The sequence below is a fragment of the Canis lupus genome, chromosome 1, assembly GCF_048164855.1.
Source record: "Canis lupus baileyi chromosome 1, mCanLup2.hap1, whole genome shotgun sequence".
NCBI lineage: Eukaryota > Metazoa > Chordata > Mammalia > Carnivora > Canidae > Canis > Canis lupus.
In genome coordinates, this window is record NC_132838.1 from 52,074,034 (window position 1) to 52,093,222 (window position 19,189).

Sequence of the window (19,189 nt, forward strand, 5' to 3'; positions counted from 1 at the left end):
AAAAATGCTCTTATCCTACCCACATCTGACCCTTCCAAGCAAAAGGTTGGCTGGAGAAAAGATACAATTATAGCCACTTAGAAGTGACACAGCCAATTCCCTGGTTGTGGAAGGAGAGCAACAAACCTGGCTACTGGGAGAGATAATGTCAAATCCCAAGAGGTTTGAGAGGCTGTTATTAATGCTCTCTTAATTCTCTATATCCAGTACCTCACTCTGGCAAAACTGTCATATGATCCACATGAGTCAAGCAGTAGTGGTGACTGGCAATCTGACTCACTAATACACTTCAAAAGGCTGTCATCCCCATCCCCCCATCCATGGGCTATAAAACCAGGAAAAGTCATGTGGATATGGCTGTCCCTGAACCATTCTGCTGTGCCTGATGCCATCAGCAGTATCTCCAAAACAAGGACCATCCTCTCATACCTGTGCAAACTCCCAGACTGACACAATCTTATTTCAAACTGATCAATACAAATTCATAGGCTTGTCCAGATTCCAAAGCAGCCTTAGGTTGCACCATGCATGGCAATCAAGGCTGCAGGTACTCAGAATATTATCTATGTGGCTTAATTAAACCAGCCTAACAGTGATCCAAATCAAGGGTAGCAGCAAATTCCAAACTAAAGTGACCTGTGGTCTCCATGTGAAAGAAAGTAAAATATGAAATAGTTTTCCATTGGGCATGAGGGTTACTTTCTGGACCATTTTTTGCCCCTGTTATTATTATTGGCAGTGCTATTTCAAACTTCCTTGTATGGGTCATAATAGATAATAGATTCTATAATAATTAAGACCTACTGTTCTCCCCCTGGGATTTATTCACATTAGGCTGAGTCAGAGACCCTGACAGGATGGGGACAGATGGATTTAGAGTCAATATTGCAAGTTGGCCTCATCCTGCTGTTTGGGATCCTATTGATTACAGCTTGAATTAAATGCTGTATGAGACAAGTTGAATAGATTTAGTCCAAGTCTCTGTTGGCCCAATTAATCACAGTGACCATCGTGAAAATTCATCACAAGACAAAATTGTATATTAAAGGCTATTGGGTATTGGGAGAGAGAGTTTTCTTCAGGACTCACACTCCCCTACATGTCCTGCTAAGTGGACCTAGAATGTATGGCCTCGATTTTTCTTTTACCTGGGCCATTTCTCAGGGTTGTTTATGTATTCAACAATCTTATGAAATAAGGTAATATTTATCTCCAAAGAAAAGGTTTGCTTACTGCTTGCTATAAAAGTGGCAGATGTGGAGCACCTGTGTAGCTCAGTTAACCGTCTGCCTTCACCTCAGGTCATGATGTCAGAGTCCGAGGATCAAGCCCCGAGTAGGGCTCCCTAGGCAGAGGGGAGCCTGAATTCACTTTGCCCTTCCCCCTGCCCATGCTCGCTCTCTCTCTCTCTCAAATAAATAAATAAAATCTTAAAAAAAAAAAAAGTGGCAGATGCTTCAAGCTCAATAAACAGTCCTCACCACAATACAAACCCAGTGCATGCATGGCATCCATATGGGCCAAAGTACATCACCCCTATAGGATTTGGGGCAAAGGAAATTGGAGTAAATATGATGAGACTATGATGAGACTTATGAAATTTGTTGTGCCATGAGTAATAAAGTTCTTCTTCCCTGATCCATAAGTCTTGTGTCTTCTGACAGCATCCATAATAAAAACAGGAAGCTATTTGTTAGTTTGCAAGCAGAGTAAAAATCAATTACCAGATTAACAAGCTTATCTCTGGCTTGAACCACCTGTGATACCTCATATAAACCCCAGTTATGGCAACCACCGATATTTAATGTTCCAATACAGACTGACATGGATGTCATAAAGTTGATATACTGCTCCTAGATTGTTTGATGAAAGCAAGAGAAAATGATTAACATACTTATGTAAAAACCTGGATCACTTTCCTATCTTCTAGAACCTAAACCTATAGATTCTCCTATTGGGCCTCCATATAATACTGGAATTTTCCCCTTTAGTTCCAGTTCCCCCTGTAGCAAAATCCCTATGAAGGGGAACTGGTATCATGCCTGTGCTACACTGTAGTGTGGAGACAAAACCTCAAGTATATGAAATATCATTATAGTCTCGTTTAGGGGAAAGAGTGTTTGGGACTACAGCCTGAACAGAGAAGGAAGTGAATATGGAGTGCTCCTAGCCATAGATTTTATATATATATAAATATATATTATATATATTTTTTTAAACTCCAAGCCTGATTTCCAAAAGTACCATCGACCATCAACCAACTGAACAATAAGCTCACCCTCTTGGAGGCAGAAAAAGGGCTAAATCACTATTGTTTATAAAATTAGGTCTCTGCCAAAGGGGAGGGAAAGCAGGAAAAGTATGTAAGATTCAGAGAATAAAAAGAGCTAAGAAAGATAATTTTAAGAAAGATAATTTTATTTTCCATTATCAAAAATCCTACAAAAGCAATGTATTTAGGGTTCAAAATTCACCTTCTGAAATTTAATGAACAGACTCAAATGTCTCAGAACTTGTGTATCATTACTGCAAAAGATTTGTCTACTAGTTATTACTCACTGTAAAAAGCAAATAAAGAAAGAACTTGAGAGGATGAAATAACAATTTAGAAGCAGAATTAGAGTAGTCAACATCCAACTTCCTCAGAGTTATGTCCAGACTTCAAGCTAAATATCAAATGTGATCCGTAAACATTCTAGATTTACTGCATTGTAATACATGTGATTAAAGCTGTGCTAAAAATTAGGAAAATCCACAAACTCAGAAAGTCATTTCATATTCACTTGTCTCCATAATTCATTAAAAATAAAAAAGAATGGTTTTTGAGAACAGCCACAGACATGAATTTGATGGATGACCATTCCCCCACCCCCTGTGAGGCATGAGGAGAAGGTAGCTATGTTTATTCATCATGCTCTGTACCTTCCTGGGGAAGCGACACTGCCGGCATGTCCTGCTATTCAATTATGTGGACACAGAATACACCCTGAGGCAGACACTGCTGAGGTTGTGCTTGCTTACCGCAAAGACACAAATATTTCAAAACTATCCATAATTTCTAAAAAAAAAAAAAAAAGGTTAAAATTTAAACCTATCTTATAAATAACATCAAAGAACATCTTTAGAACAATTATGAAAAAGAATCTGACTTCCGTTCTTTGTTTTAGAGCTTGGACCTTTCTTTTTATCCTCCGGGGTCTTTGTCTAGCAGGGCTGAGAAGCAGGTGGGGTATAGTCACCAGGCAGAAAACTGTATGGATGACATCAGAGCAGGTCAAACACTAAGAGCATGGAAACAAATCTATTTTTCCCATTTAAAAAAGAATCCCTAAGAATAATTAAAATGAATTCCTACGCAAATTAAATTGCCTTGAAGTTTTCTGAGCAAGGCTTTAGGCATTATAAACACTCCTTGACTTTGGCCTGCCAGGTTTCCTCGATCAATCATGTGGTAGTCTAAAATTAAATTGAAATGATTAGATCAAGGAAAATCAAATTTTTTTAACATTTAGTTTCAGTAATGTTATTATGAAGCTTTTAGTGATATTGTAATTACTTTGAAGCTTTGAGCATATGTTTCTACTGAGAGTATTCCATGGAGAAAAGCTGCATTAGGGAAGCAAATAAATGCAGACCCCAGCGCATCACTGGGGTCTGTATTTGTTGTAAACTTAAAAGCTAAGGGTGGAAAAGACACAATGCATCAATGTGATTTACACTCTAAACATCCTGCAAGGAGTAACCACTTTGAAATCCCAGCTAATTCCAGAGTTAAAATAATGGAATGGCTTCCCTCTAAGGGCAGCATTAGAGAAGCAATAAGTTAGAGAAATAACAGTAAAGACTCAGTAAAAAAAGAAAGAAGTCATCATCCTGTACTGGCTTTAATTTTTGCACAGGAAAATGTGACAAAGATCTTTCTAAAATTAATAAATCTCTTCTGAGAATATGAAACATTTTAATATATTTTGTCTGTGCCAAAATCAAACTATATAATTACTTTGCTTTTCTATTCTTTCATCCATTTTGACACTTACTGGGATTATGCTTGGTTTAGGGGTTACAAAGCTAAATAAAATGCACCCCATTCCCTAGGGAAATATCAGTGGATACTAGATTCTTCCAAGGAGGTACTTCAACCTCAGCAACAGGAAGGGAGTTTAAAGAAAAAACCAGAGACAAGACAATGGTCTCCCCTCCTTTGATTCACACTTTCATTCATTCAGCAATTATTTATTAAGTACAAGCATATTTCTTTCCCCAAGAATGAGGCAGGTAAGTAAACACATGACATTAAAATGAAATGAGATGAGGTCTTTAAACTTCAGCAGAAAAATCATTCCATCGAAATAATCTGAAGTACACAAAACTTTTAAAGGATTTCTTTACTCTGATTATCAAGGTATAGCTGATTGTTCTAGTAGCTTAAAGATCCTAAGTAGGAAGCATTGCAATAGTCTAGGTGTTTACCTTAGATACTGCCAATTTTATTTTAATTTCTTTGAATTCACTTACTTTCAGTCACAGACACCATCACTCTCTACTGTTTTAGAAGAGCCAAGTTATATTGGCTCAAGTTATATTCACCTGCCATTGACCACTGCAAGCAGTAAAGCTTGCTTCCTCTACCCCAATGGGCCTTGGAATTTAACACAGGGTGTCCATTTGTTGCACACATGCTGCTCTTTATGAAATCAGATCTACCAGATTAGTGCTGTCATAACTTCTGTCATCCAAAAGGGAGTGAGTGTGATTTAACTTGGCTCTGCTGCCAAAGCTATCTTTCTGAAAATAAATCTGACCACGCCTATTCCTGGCGATGAGACCAAGTGGCTCTTCATTATCAGTGTAGCAAAACCTGAACCCTCCAGCACGGACCAGAAAACTGTCTTGGGCACGCCTCTATCTGTCTTTACCTGGGATCCTTCTCCATTTCCTTCTCTGAACTCCTGACACTGGAGTCCCCAACCACTACTCCTCCTTCCCCAGCACAGCCTCCAGATTCAAGCCCTCACATCTTGCTCTGTCAGGAATGCACTTTATTTGCCTCTCCGGAGACCACTCATCCCTAAAGGTCCAGCGCAAACATTACCTCTTCTCTGGAAGTTCCCTTGTACAAGTAAACACATAACTTCTTCCATCATAACTTCTGTTATTGCTGATCACTATTTTGTAGATGTGCACAGCATCTTCACTAAATTATGACTTCCTCATTTGGATACACAGAGTTGCTACCTGTGACAGGTTTTATAACACAGGGTCTCAATAAATGTTGAATTTAACATTTATTTTACTTCTTTCCAATAAAAATGACCTTTTTCTTTTCTTACAAATCCATTTCTACATCTATTTAAAAAATTTATTCCATATTTTCCTTAGAGTTTCTCCTAAGTGTACTAACAATGTGTAATTGAATATTTTCCAAATATTTCAGGTAAATTGCCTCATGAAACCAAATTCTATACTGACATCTTTTAAAAAAAAATTAAGCAAAGCACAAAATTTCATTCTTTTTTGTCCTTTATTACATTACTAGAATTTACTTAAAACTTTTAACTGTGTAATTTTCAAGCAAGCCAGTTTAGTTGCTATTTAGGAAGGGCAGGACAATGTTAAATTATTCCACAGGAGCATTAGGTGTCTAACATTCATAGTGAACCGGCAAATAAGAAATCAAAATGTACATAAAATGGTTTTTGCTCCTGCTTTGCCTGATCATGTGTTGTTGTGTGAAGTCATATTTCCTGTCAAAAGCATAACAAAGCTTCCTCTGCTCTACAGGATACAAATGAGCAACCTGGTAAAGCAAATTACCCAGCTGTAATTCACCATTTCAGTCCTGGAGTGTAGCCACATGTTCTTTTGCCACCTGAGAAAACTACCTTGAAAAGTGAGTTATGTCCTTGGCTAGCCTCATCAACTAGTCCACAAAATAAATATTAGATTCCTCATGTGTGACATTACTGTATTGCCTTTAAATGATCTCAGAAAAGGCAAAATCAAGTAGTATCACAGTCAATTCAATGTCCTGTATCTGTTATTCTTAGGTCATAATAAGACACTTCCAAACTAGCTTTCAGATGGCAAAAGCCTTAATGGTAACATTGGTAGGCTGAAAACAACCTCTTCAGGCTGGCCATGTCCTGGTCCCTGAAACCTGTGAATGTGATTATATGGCAAAGGGGACTTCGCAGATGCAACTCAATTGAGGATCTTAAGATGGGGATTGTAACCACAGGTGTCCTTACAAGAAGGTGGCAGAGGAAGATTTGAGTACAGAGAAGCAGAGGTGATGTGGCTGCAGACACTGACACTGAAGCAAGGTAGCCAGGAGCCAGGAAGGAGGTCCAAGAGGAGTCTTTGCTAACCTCTGGGAACTAGTTCTAACACCTGATTTTAGCCCCTTAAAACTCACGTTGGACTTGTGCCCTCTAGAACTGTAAGAGAAAAAAAATCTATGTTGTTTCAAGCCACCAAACTTGTGATTTGTTACAGTAGCAATAGGAACCAAATACAATAAATAAGCCATGCCTCACAAGTGTATACCAATTTTAAAAGTTAGTGAAATGATGGTACTAATCTCTGTCATCCTGAAAACACTACTTTTATGACCAAAACATGAGACTACTGAATGCTAGGACTGATCATTTATCTGACATAATTTGTCACAGAAGTATAGTCAGTTCCACATATATCATGATGGTGATATATTTGTCCAAAACTTAAGACTGTGTTTATAACATTTATTGCATTTCTGTATTTGCAAAATATTATATGCTTAATGTTGAACATCTGAAAAACACAATGCAAAAGAATCCCATGATCCAAAGATAATAATTTGGGGGGATATTTCTGAAATTTTTACATATATAATGCTATCTAGTTTTCAGGTATGATAACTAAGCTCTTACATTCATTTTTTTTTTAATCTTTAACTACTAAAGGCTTAGGTCATAATGTTAGTTTTCTTATTATCATCACTGCTTGAAGAAAAAATCATGTCACCTCTGGAAATCTGATCTCAAATAGCATCATGACCCATTCTCTGACTAACTTTACCAGCATAACTTGCATTCTATTAGGCATAAAATGATTAAACTGGCTGCAGAAGCCAGAAAGAATTTTAATAAATTTATACACAAAGAATTGTGATAACCATGACTAGACCCAATAGAGAAGTTCCTCATATGTGAGGCCCCAAATAAAAATATTCCAGAATGCCCCCTCCTAGAAAAATAGTTATAAAATGTGCAGTAGAGCTGTAGTTCCCAGCAGTTTCCAGGGTACAAAGGCAAGTGTATACACCCAGTGTAAAATCATCATACACTGAGAATAGATTATTTGGTGAATTCCCTGAAGTCAAACCAATGGAAAAACAACAATACATTTGATAGAAACTACATGTAATGAGAAACTGCAAGTCCTATAAACATACATAAAAATGGACAATGAAGAAAAAAAAGACTCTAGAGAGGACCACATTAAAAAAAGAAATGCCCTAACCTGCCAATGGTTGGGCATCTCAGCAATTCCTAAATGTCAAGTAGGAAGCAAATATCAGACCTCCACTATATATTACTTTCTGTATCATATAATTATGTCTAAATTGACTGCACAGTAAAAGACATACAATTCTCTCCAATACTGTTAACTCAGGCATCTTCATTTAAAAACATATTTCGATACTATCACACATCATTATCCAAATGTGGTAAACGCCTACTGACTTGTGCAGTCTACACCTCTCTGTGCTAGGCAGCCAGGTAAGCAGCAACTCAAAGAATGGTGCCTTGGTTGTACTTAAACCTGTTCCTCTCACTCCCCAAGGACATGCCATGGAGCTGGAAAGGACTCCAAGCCAGAACTCAGGGGTGGAAAGAAGCATGCTAGAGTGTGAAGAGTTATTCTTCAACCTTTATTTCTCCAGGCAGTAAGCCTAACTGGTGCCCAATTCTCTGGCCAGTCCTCATTATCCAAAACTGGATCAAGGAATAACGTGTCCAAGGACCAGATTCCTCGGAAAGCAAAACACAAAAATGAGGCATGTTTACTGCAGGCAGCTCCCCATGGAGGGAAGGACCCTGGTGGTCCTCCATCTGGTTAGTCATGCCATTCCCACTGTGACCCTCAGAAACACTTTTCCAACCAACAGTAGAGCCCTGTGGAAACCAGCAGCAAGTGAAGTAAGAGCTCCCCTCTTAGTTATTCAGACAGCAGCTGCTCTTTTGAGTTGAAGAATGAAACGTTAAAATTCCAGCTTCTGAGAAAAAGAAGGTGGGATTGAAAAAAACAATAAGACACAAGAAAAGGGGGCGTACAGATGACTTCTCTGAAATACAGACATTGTAAACTCAGTGCTATTTCTCTATGTTATTTATACAGAGCGGGCTTCAGGTGCATATCCTACCTTTCCATGTTCTGGAAAATGCATCTACTCTGCACAATAAGCTTAAAAAAAATCTCTATGTAGTCACAAAGGGCTTCATCTCAGGTCATCTAATTTGTGTACTGAAACTCCAGAAACATTTAACAATAGGAATAACCGGTACATCCATCAATTAGGTAAATAATAAAACTGTCTAAACTGGAACACCAATATTAATTCCCTAATCACTATTTTTTTTCCTATTTGATGAGAGTAGGAATAGGGTTTTGAGGAACAGGTAAAGTTGCTATATATTGTACATCTTGAGTTTTTTCTGTCTTCCAATGGTAAAAGGTTCTAATGATAACCTTCATAAGGGAATCTGCTCAAGGCCTACAGAAAAAATGAATTGGAGAAATCATTAAGAATCTATCGATACGGGGATCCCTGGGTGGCTCAGCGGTTTGGCGCCTGCCTTCGGCCCAGGGCATGATTCTGGAGTCCCAGGATTGAGTCCTACATCGGGCTCCCTGCATGGGGCCTGCTTCTCCCTCTACCTATGTCTCTGTCTCTCTCTCTCTCTCTCTCTCTCTCTGTCTCTCATGAATAAATAAACAGAATCTTAAAAAAAAAGAAAAATAGTCTATTGATACAAGGGACCCCTGGATGGCTCAGTGGTTGAGTGTCTGCCTTTGGCTCAGGTCATGATCCCGGGGTCCTGGGATCGAGTCTTCCATCAGGTACCCCACAGGAAGCCTGCTTCTCCCTCTGCCTATGTCTCTGCCTCTGTCTCTTATGAACGAATAAATAAAATCTTTTTTAAAAAAAAAAAAAGAATCTATCAATACTATTAAAAATACAAACATTGGTCCAAGGATGGTCTCAATATGTGACCAGGTACATAAGTTATACAGATATTGAAAAGGAACCAACCCTATAATGGACTATGCTGAGTCACTTAGGACCTCTGGCTTTAGCAACAGTTTTCTCATTACAGAAGAAACTATAAATAGAAACCTAAGCATCATATGCCACATATCAAAGAAGGACATATAGAGGGCAGCCTGGGTGGTTCAGTGGTTTAGCGCCGCCTTCAGCCCAGGATGTGATCCTGGAGACCAGGATTGAGTCCCACATCGGGATCCCTATATGGGACCTGCTTCTCCCTCTGCCTGTGTCTCTGCCTCTCTCTCTCTCTCTGTCTTTCATGAATAAATAAATATTTTAAAAAAAGAAAAGAAAAAAAAAGGACATATACAATACTTTTGAAACATGAATTTAAAGCTTTAGTAACATGAAAAAAAATCTGTCAATGAGAGACATTTAATACATTCTATAAAAATCGGGATAATTTTAAAAATTTATTTTAGAAATACAGCCCTTCATCAGAGATGAGTTAATGACCTCAAAAATGTTGCCAGGCCGAGAAAAGCCATCTCCTATCCTACAACCACTCTCTCTCTTAGCAGAAGACCATCATCTCCTGCTTGAGAGAAAAAGAAGCCATTAACATTTACCTGGACTTCTAGGCACCATTGCACTGTACTACAGCTTTCCATTACTGCCACAGACATCTTTCTAAAATGTAATCCATTCATAATGCTCTTGTGTACACAATGGTTCACTGACTCCTCCTTCCACTGTATTATAAAGCTACCGCCCTTGGCCCTGCTTACAGCTGACAGACTCTGCCCTTCCAGCCTGGTGCCAGCCTAATTCTTCTGGCCTCCACCTCACTGCATAGTCTTCATCCCCTCTTCCCTCTCCCTGCCATGCCTCAGCTCATGTCTGTCCCTCCATCTAGCATTGCCCTCTTCTAATTAACTCCTACTTGTCCCTCAGTGTCTCTGGACACAGTGGATCGACCAGACTCTACTAGTTGCCCTCTCCTGCACTTCCCTGTATAAACCTATATCATGATACTTACAACATAGGATTGCAAATCTTTGTTTTTCCGTACACCTTTATGCTATAAGGTGACAGATAATGGTTGCTAAGCTCTTGGTTGATTCTAAAGGAGGAGCTAATTGCTTCAGGCTGAGAAGTGTGAGAGTTGACACACAGGTGAAGATCTTAAGGAAAACTTCATATAAAGTTGGTATCATTTGAAGTGGATCTTCCAGGATGAACAGTAGTTTCCAGATGCACTAAAGAGGAGTAACATTCAAAGCTGAGAAAATAAGGTGTGCAGAAGAGACATGAAAACTGTGATGTGATGGTGTGTGTGCGCATGTTTGTGTTGATATATAAACATCTCTACTTACTCTGCTTCTGTTGTGGAGGAGAGGGGATTTTTTTACCTCAAATATATGTCTTATCAGTCCAACTAGATCACAGACTTGTCTCGGAGAAATGGTCTCCTATTTCCCTCTGCTCCTTTCCAGGAGGCAATACATACACATTTGCCACCACCTGGGCCTCCCCTGCACAGCACCACCTGATCCAGTACCTCAGAAAGAACTGACATTGAAATCATTATTGTGAGCTGAAATACCTGTTAATCCAGGGAAGAAACATTTCTAGTTAGTGAAAATAGATATAGGAATAAACCTGATAGAAGTCCCAGATAATTAGGACATATAGTACTGGGGGAAATAATAGTAACATTACCAACAATTCTTTTTAACCCAGACTCTCTCCAATAGGGGTAAGCAAATAAGGCAGGAAGGTGAGCTGCAACATAAATCAGCCAACTGTCATATAAATTTCCTTCTTTAATATAACAGAACTTGAGAGAAACCATTCAAGTTACTACAAAGAAATATTTAAAATGAGCTCATTAAATGCAAATTAAAACAGAAACACTGAATAAGCATTGGGCCACAATTAAAGGCTAAAGAAACAGCAGGTAAGAAACAATTTTCATTGATCAAAGAACTAAAAGCTAACAGAATAGACTATTCTCCATTGAAATTGGTTTCATGAATATGAAGCATTTCGAAGTAAGGAGATTTTTTTCCCCATTTTTCAAAGAAGCTTTGGAGGTAGAAATGGATCTGCATATCTTAATACAAAGTACTTTCATTGTATCATTTTCAAGCAATGAAGCTCTGAGATTTCAAAAAAAAAAAAAAAAAAAAAACGTAGACTTCAAAAAAAATCCTTAAATCATTCCAAAATTGTAAAGGGCATTAGGTCATGATTTTAGAGCCTTTGGACCCAAAGAACTGTACATAATTACAGGAAATAGTCTATGCAAAGATTCAGTAGTTTCCTTTATGACATAAATGTACCTCACCAAAAATAGAAGCTTTCAGAGCCTATGAATACTTCGATGTAGGGTTACTTTTTATCTAAAATTATTGAAATGGCAAAGCAAGTATCAGTACATCACAATCAACTAAAAATATAAACTCTGAGACTTTAAAATTCACCTCATATAAGCTTTAAAACAAATATATAGATTTGTAGGCAAATAGCAAATTAGACTGCATATTCATAATAGCATGGGCATTTTTTTTTTCTATTTCATTCAGTGTATCCCTGGCACCTGGAGTAGTACTAAGCACACAGTATGTGCCCAATCACTGGATCTGTTTTCATGAAAATAAAGCAATATAAAATGAAAAATGAAAGGGTTTTTCCCTCATAAATTCATTTTAAAAATTTAAATATACTGTTTTTCACTCATCAAGAAGGCAAAAATAAAAGTATTTTGTGGTACACAAGGAGTAAATGTGCATTCTTATAAACACTGCCAGTCAGAGCAGAGCCACCAACCATAGTGCACCAACCAGGTTTAGTGCACTGCTCAAAGGAATTAAACTTGGGGGTGGGATGGAAAGAGGCAGGGAGAAAGGAAAAACCCAGTAGGTGCTCTGCTGATGGACAGTGTGAGTCAGTCTTGGGGAGGATGTCTTCTTGAAATTTTTCTGTCCTGAGGAGTAACAGCAGATTTTGCTACCTTGTTGCATTAGATAGAAATATAAAATATGGTGACCTACTTTATAACAATTTAGAAATACCTAGAAAAATTTAAAATCTACTAATCTTTTGACTAGAAAATCCACCCAGAAATTGAACTAAGATCTTTACTTTACATATATGCTTACATATGCAAATAAAAAGACAGGAACAAAAAAATAAAAATAAAAAATAAAAAAAAATAAAAAGACAGGAACACAAACATTTCTGATGACAGCAATCTATAAACCTACTGAATGCTCATTTATTGAAGAGTATTTGTATAATTTGTGTACATCCACAAAAATAAGAGAAGGCAAGAATTACTATGGGGTGGAGTTATATAGGTGGATATAGGTTTTTTCCTAAGAGATAATTTAAACAACATACAAATGTGACTATGTTCTAATTGTTATTTTTTTTAATAAAAAACCTTTAAAGAGTGAGACACTGAATTTGAATTTCAATATTGGCAACACTGTTGTATACAGATCCCCACACTTTAATATATGATACTACTCATTACCTAAATCTAGTTCTGTAGGAATTAGGATATACCACAAATATCGCTACTAAAATTCAATTTTAAATTGCTAATTTTTAAAAGAGTGAAAATGTTTTTAATGATACCAAAAATTATATCTTTCTAAGTAGAATTTTCTTATGCCTTTCTATTGTGCTTTATGATACCCTGATGTCCTACTCCATACTTCTCAAAGTCATAATTAATAAAACTATGTTTCTATGACTGTCTGGGCCAGGCATTTAACGTATCAGTCATAATTCAAGTGAGAAATATAAGTACTTTTGAGGCAGTCTCTGTACCAAGAAGGAATCCTAGGTTTTAAGAACAAAAAAGGAAGGTTAATTCTACTCGTAGTGGGGTAACAATCAATCCCCTTTACTCCTATTGTTGTTTTTCCTCAAAAGTAAGCCAAGATTTTTGTAAAATGGAAGAGTACTATTTGCATTAAAGAGGGTGTAGCAATTAAAGAGAGCACAAGCATAAAACAGGCAAGTTCTGAGTAGCACAATGTCTTTAACAGGAAAAAAAAAAACAAACCCAGATATATACTGAGGTATATTTTTATCTCCAGCCTATTACTAGGTATAAACAATAATGCCTTTCCTGGCTCTGAGGTTTATTCACAAACAGGAAACCCATCACTTTTTAATTGCCTCCACTTTCACCTACCTTTCCTTTTTAATTGCCTCCACTTTCACCTACCTTTCCACACACTCTCTTCACCAATACAAGTCCAAAATTGGCAATTAAGATTTTTATCAAAAAGTGCCCACCAACAGAATTAGGCATTGCAATTACTTGTATAAAATAATGTACTGCACATTGTCCACATGGTTTTTATATGTAAAGTACCTTTCTTGGGATGGGGCATGTTGTACTTATGTTGTAATACACATTTATTTGCACTATGTAAAACAACAACTGGAGTATAAGAAAAAACACCTTTTAAAATCTACCTTATATTCTCCATGTAATTACAAGTTACTAATAACTGTCTAATCATCAAATCCAAAGATCATACTCTTCTGTCTTATGTCCCTAAGTCCCAAATAAACTAAATTCCCTAAACATAGTTCATCCTACCAAAGTTCTTTTTTTTTTAAAGTTCTTATATAGTCATTTATCAGATAACAATTTAGAATTGTGATTTTTAGATCTTAAGTCCCTATCTTTATATAGCTTTGCTATAAACTTGCTTCTTTTAAGAGCATGCATGCACTAAATTAAGTTGAATTAAAATAAAATTTTATAATTGTCTTCAAATAAAACATAATTTTTTCTGTAAAATGCTGACATCATGGATTTTTAAAAATTTCTTCTATTAGTTTTTCTGATTCCACTCAGAGCCGTTTATAGTGGATTATATGTAAAAGTTGGGTTCAAAAGATTCATAAAAGTTTATATAAAACATTCATTTATAAGAAAAATGTCTTCATTGGATGACTTTCAAAAGTCATTCACCAAAAGTCATACCGTGCTAGAAAGGTGAGAAAAATTGGACAACATCCCTAGGTTTTATCATTGCTGCAAAGACAGCATCAGTTAATCACTGGCATGATTCTCCCTCTGGGTAGAATGTTTTACGCTTTAACATTAATTTTCCTAAATAAAAGACTTAAGACTATCAGTGCATACAAACTTACGTATTTTAAAAATCCACTTCTCATCTTTCTGGACTGACCATTTCTGACTTCAGATGCACTCGATGCAATCAAAATTGTTTTTTAAGTGGTACTCATCAGGAATAATCTCCAAATAGGGTCACCAAATCTTCCATACACAATCTAAAGTAAGTCTCTGTCATAATAAACGCCCCAAATAACACTGGTTTCTAATCATACTGTGTATTTCCACTCATTTCAAAGATTACCGCGAAGAGGAGGAGGAGGGGAGGGGAGGAGGAGGGGGAAGGAGGAGGGGGAGAGGGAAGAGGAGGAGGAGGAGGAAGAGGAGGAGGACGACGAGGAGGACGGGGAGGACGGGGAGGGGGAGGAAACTTTTGTCACAGTGTTTATAAACAATTACCACAAACCATTTCCAAAGCTTTCATCATAAATATGCACCCAGGTCATTTTGTGTCAACTAATAATTCATTATGCCAATATTTAATCCTTGTTATTCTTTACTCTAGATTCTTTCATCTCAGACCTACAAGGAGAGATTTACAAGGAAAAATCGAGGGAGCGAGAGGTTTAAGTTCCTCTGCAGGAATGTCTCTGAATCCTAACCATCCCGGCAGGTGCCTTCCGCTAGAGCTGAAAGCTTCGGTATAGGGTTTCCCCGGAAAGAGTCCTACAGGCGGCGGGTCCCATCCGTCCCTAGCCGGGAGGCAGCCCCCGAGGGGCGGGGCCGGAGGTGCACGTGAGGGGCCTGCGAACCGACCCCCGAGTCCGGCGGGGCGGGGCGGGGCGGGGCCGGGCGGGGCGCGGCGCTCGCCGTGGGAACGCGCGCCGCAGCCTCCACCTCGGGAGGCGCAGGCGCGCACGCCGGGGTCCCCGGGGAAGCTGTCCGAGCACGGGCTGGGCGGGGGCTGAGCTCACACACACGTATTCCCCCGGCCCACGGCGGGCACCGGGAAGCGCGCAGCGCGGGCCGAGGGCCGGCGGACACGGCCGTCCCGACACTGACAGTTGACACCGGCCGACACCCTGGGGGCGGGGGCGTCCCTGTCCGCCGAGGCCCGGCGAGGAGGCGCAGAGAGGCTGTACCTGGCAGGTACTCACGTACCTATCATGGTCACTAGGCAGGTGGAGGCTGCTGGGCACGCAGGGGGCTACGCCCGCACCGGCGCCCGCCCGCGCCTCCCACAAGTGTGGCTCCGGGGTTAAATCTTCCAGCACCTGCCTCCCTGGGGCCGGCTGTCGGAATGCGCACGCGCGGACGACGCGCAGCCAGGGGCCTTCTGGGAGTCGTAGTTTGACAGCGTAGTTTCTCCCATCGCGCCGCCCCCTCCCCGCCCGCCGTCGGCCTGCCGTGGGCCTTCCGCCCGCCGCCGCCCGCCTTCCGCCCGCCGCCTTCCGCCGCGTCTCCGCATTCAGGCCCAGCAAGCGTGCTACGTCACGGGGGGACTGGGCCACGGGGCCGCAGTGTTGACGCGTCGCTTAGCAACCGGGAGGCTTACCTTTGGAAGCTTCTTAGGGCTCTCGCCACGGTCCTTCCCTCCTCCCGCCCCTCCCCTCCGTCAACTCCCCTCACCTAGGAGCTGCCAAACATCTGGATCAACCTGGGCACTACGAGGGGTTGAATTTCTACCAGTAACGCGCCTTTTTACATTTTTCCCCCCCGAACTCCTTCTCACATGCGTAAAACCCACTGATTCTTTTACTACACGTTTTATGAGATCGAGACATTTTCTAGGAAGATGGTGGCAGAAAAAGAGACCCTGAGCTTAAACAAATGCCCAGACAAGATGCCGAAGAGGACCAAGCTGCTGGCGCAACAGCCGCTCCCGGTGCACCAGCCTCACTCCCTGGTTTCTGAGGGCTTCACAGTCAAAGCCATGATGAAAAACTCAGTCGTAAGTGACCCTGCATTGAATATGCACTCGCTCCGATCAGGGGACAGCAGGCGATAGCTGCTGGCCGGCCTGGGATGGATCCTGAATCCGTGTCCTGGGGGGTCTGCGGCACCGAGGGGGGCGCCTCTGCAGACGGCGCCCAGCAGGGTGAGGAGGTCCTGGCTGGGGTGTCAGGAAGGATCCTGGGCACGTGAGGCACTCTTACCCACTGACAAGCACCTTCCTCCTAACTCATGGTTTCTAGACCACGCCAAGGTACTCTTAAAACTATTGACACAATTTTTTTTTTTAAAGAGCCTCTTTACGTATCGATTCCTAATCGAGCCCCACTCAGCAAAGGTCATTCTAGAAGGCGAGTTCTTAGAGATCATAAGCTCTTGCAGAATTTGACATGTGCTGATGTACACCTGGAACCATAAACTCGTTAAATCGTCTACAGTTAGGAACTCTCATCAGTTCAAACGAAGGAATTTTAGAGCATCCCTGCGTTGACCCTAACAAGCCTCTTTCTTACAAAATAATATCAGCTTGTTAGAGTTCGGATAGGCAATGTAACAGGAAGGTCTATTTCCAGACCTTTTGAATGATGATAAGTTTTAAACAGTCCAAGCCTTAAGTTCAAATATTTCTAACTATTACTATAATTTGTATTTTGATGTCTATTACTTGTGGTAGCAAAAATAAAATATTCTCAATACTATGGGGGGGAATGGTTTAAAATGCACACAAGTGATTTAGCTACAAGCAGGATAGTTTAAAAAAAAAAACTTTCATATTTGTTAAACAGCTTTAAATTTGGTATGCTAAGCCAGGTTTTACTACTGACTGACTAAGCAAGCCCCTGTCTGGGAATGAGATATTAATAATAAATGCAGCTTTCAAATTTATATAACTTACACTCTGGGAACATCTGACTTATTGTATAGCAGCTCATTATGTTAAATGAATAGTGTTGCTTTACAGTATCACATTATTTCTTTTGCATAAATGTTGCAAGTCTAATACCTTATTCCGAAACCCCATCCTTTACCTATATGAATGAAACAGATTACCTCCAGATCCCTAGGTCATATCGCCGTATCAGTACACAAAATGATATTTGGATTATTGGATTGTGTGTCAGTTGATTTACAATAGTGAAAATTTGTGCAAATAGACTAAAACTCCCGCTTGCTATAGTTGCAATCTTTTTGCATGTTTTTCACGTGAATAGGTGGTCATAGGAGTCAAGATGACTCGTTTCTCAGCAATATAGAATACCATAACCATTCAGGCTAATTGATTTTTTATTCTACCCAATATTTCTAGTTATTATCATGGTCATTTTTTTTCAATTTTATATTTGTTCATGGAGAAAATGGGTCAGATTCTCTCTTTTTTTCAAAATCTATGTTTATAATCATGTTTATTTTTTTAACATAGCCTTATACCTAAAGCCATAGTTTCCTGGAAAATTAAGTATTCCAGTATTACCAAATGTAGTAAATATGCTTACAAAACTAAAATAACAAAAAACATTGACCATGAAGCAGCCTTCTTTATAAACAACTTACCTGAGTTAAATATCTTCTTATTTTTGTGCTTTTAGGAAAAGTCTTAGTGTGGTATCTGTATTTCCATGAAGATTCTCAAAACAGGTTATGTCATTCCTTCACTTCATTTAGTGGGAAATTGCAGTTCATAAATGCAAGCATCATCTACTCATTCAGCAACTCTCTCTCTCTTAGTTTTGTTTGTTTGTTTGTGTTAGCTGAGCTAAGAACTTGCTAACACAGACACAGTTCTGAAGATTTGGGATCAGCAAAACAAACTCCCGATCCTTAGTACTCCAAGGAAAATTAACACAAGATACTGTTTATACAAAAGAACTCTACTCGTATAGAAAATAAAACATTTCCTTTTTATATACAATATTCACATTTCACCATTTCTGTCTTCAACAGTATAAACCTTTTGGCATTAAAAAGTCAAAATAGCTCAATCTCTTTTTTTAAGGCTTATTTCTATTCAGAAAATAATGTGCCAGTCTCCAGCTTTTCTTAATCACAACCCCTGTCCCAAAGCTGACACCTAAATCATATTTCCAGTGTTGGGGCTCACCTTCAATTGCCTCTTTCAAACACCTCCTAATTAAAGAAGTCACCATTCCAGTGTACTTCCACAACATACATACACAGCTAACCCCTAACGAGTTCTGTGGGCTCTCTTGGTGTTTCTGTGAGAGTGCTCTAGTAACATAAATGTATACACTTGATAATAAACAGATTAGATCGGGTGGACTATACAAAAAGAAATCTCTATTTAAATAGTCATAGTCTGTGTATAAGAATCAAAAAATTATAAAATAATAAATAAACACAAATGGCTAGATTTTAAGACCTAATGTCAAATATTGGTCTTCCTTTACTTCTTTGAAATTGTTGTTGCATTCTGTATGACAACAAACATGGATAAAATCCCTGAAATCAGAGACTAATATCCAAATTCATGTTGTTACATTTGCCTAAAAAAGAATGATAAGACATATAGAATTTGAAGATTTCATAGTCCGTTTTCCCTTTATAGGCCTTGTTTCATGGTATGTTAGAACTTACAACCAGAAACCAATAGGTCAGTGTTGTATTGATTTAATCTCAACTGACAGTAGATAATTTTTGTGCTAATACACATTAGCATAAAGCAAGTTAAGATATGAACCCAAACTGATGATGATACAGAAGTTGACTTCACCTGAAGCTTTATACCATAGATATCCTTTTCAATAGACTATAGATGTTTTATGTTCAAAGTTTAGGGGAATGGGAGAAATAATTCCTTAATATTACATTATTTACATAGAGATGTTTATACTTACCGATCATATATTCATTCAACAGAT

At 39.0% G+C, this 19,189-nt stretch overlaps 2 protein-coding genes and 1 long non-coding RNA gene across 6 annotated transcripts in view; 1 reads left to right on the forward strand and 2 right to left on the reverse strand.

Moving 5' to 3' along the window:
- PRKN (parkin RBR E3 ubiquitin protein ligase) overlaps window positions 1–15,772 on the reverse strand; it is a 1,297,938-nt gene extending 1,282,166 nt beyond the window's left edge. Inside the window, exon 1 of the mRNA XM_072830092.1 lies at window positions 15,522–15,772. Within this exon, the coding sequence (XP_072686193.1) occupies window positions 15,522–15,528 (7 nt within the window). The 5' untranslated portion in view covers window positions 15,529–15,772. The remainder of the gene's footprint in view (window positions 1–15,521) is intronic.
- On the reverse strand, window positions 4,486–13,876 carry LOC140635420 (uncharacterized). Its single transcript, XR_012032745.1, has 2 exons — window positions 10,293–13,876; window positions 4,486–8,260 (listed from the first exon to the last, which is right to left on the reverse strand). It is a non-coding gene; the product is annotated as an uncharacterized lncRNA (long non-coding RNA).
- A 41-nt stretch (window positions 15,773–15,813) lies between the features above and the next one.
- The window catches only part of PACRG (parkin coregulated), a 517,537-nt gene continuing 514,161 nt past the window's right edge, over window positions 15,814–19,189 (forward strand). The window contains exon 1 of one of the 4 annotated variants that reach the window (XM_072830104.1): window positions 15,814–16,311. In XM_072830104.1, coding sequence (XP_072686205.1) covers window positions 16,156–16,311 — 156 coding nt within the window. In that variant the 5' untranslated portion in view covers window positions 15,814–16,155. The remainder of the gene's footprint in view (window positions 16,312–19,189) is intronic. The other 3 variants (XM_072830119.1, XM_072830125.1, XM_072830109.1) reach the window with 3 other exon arrangements.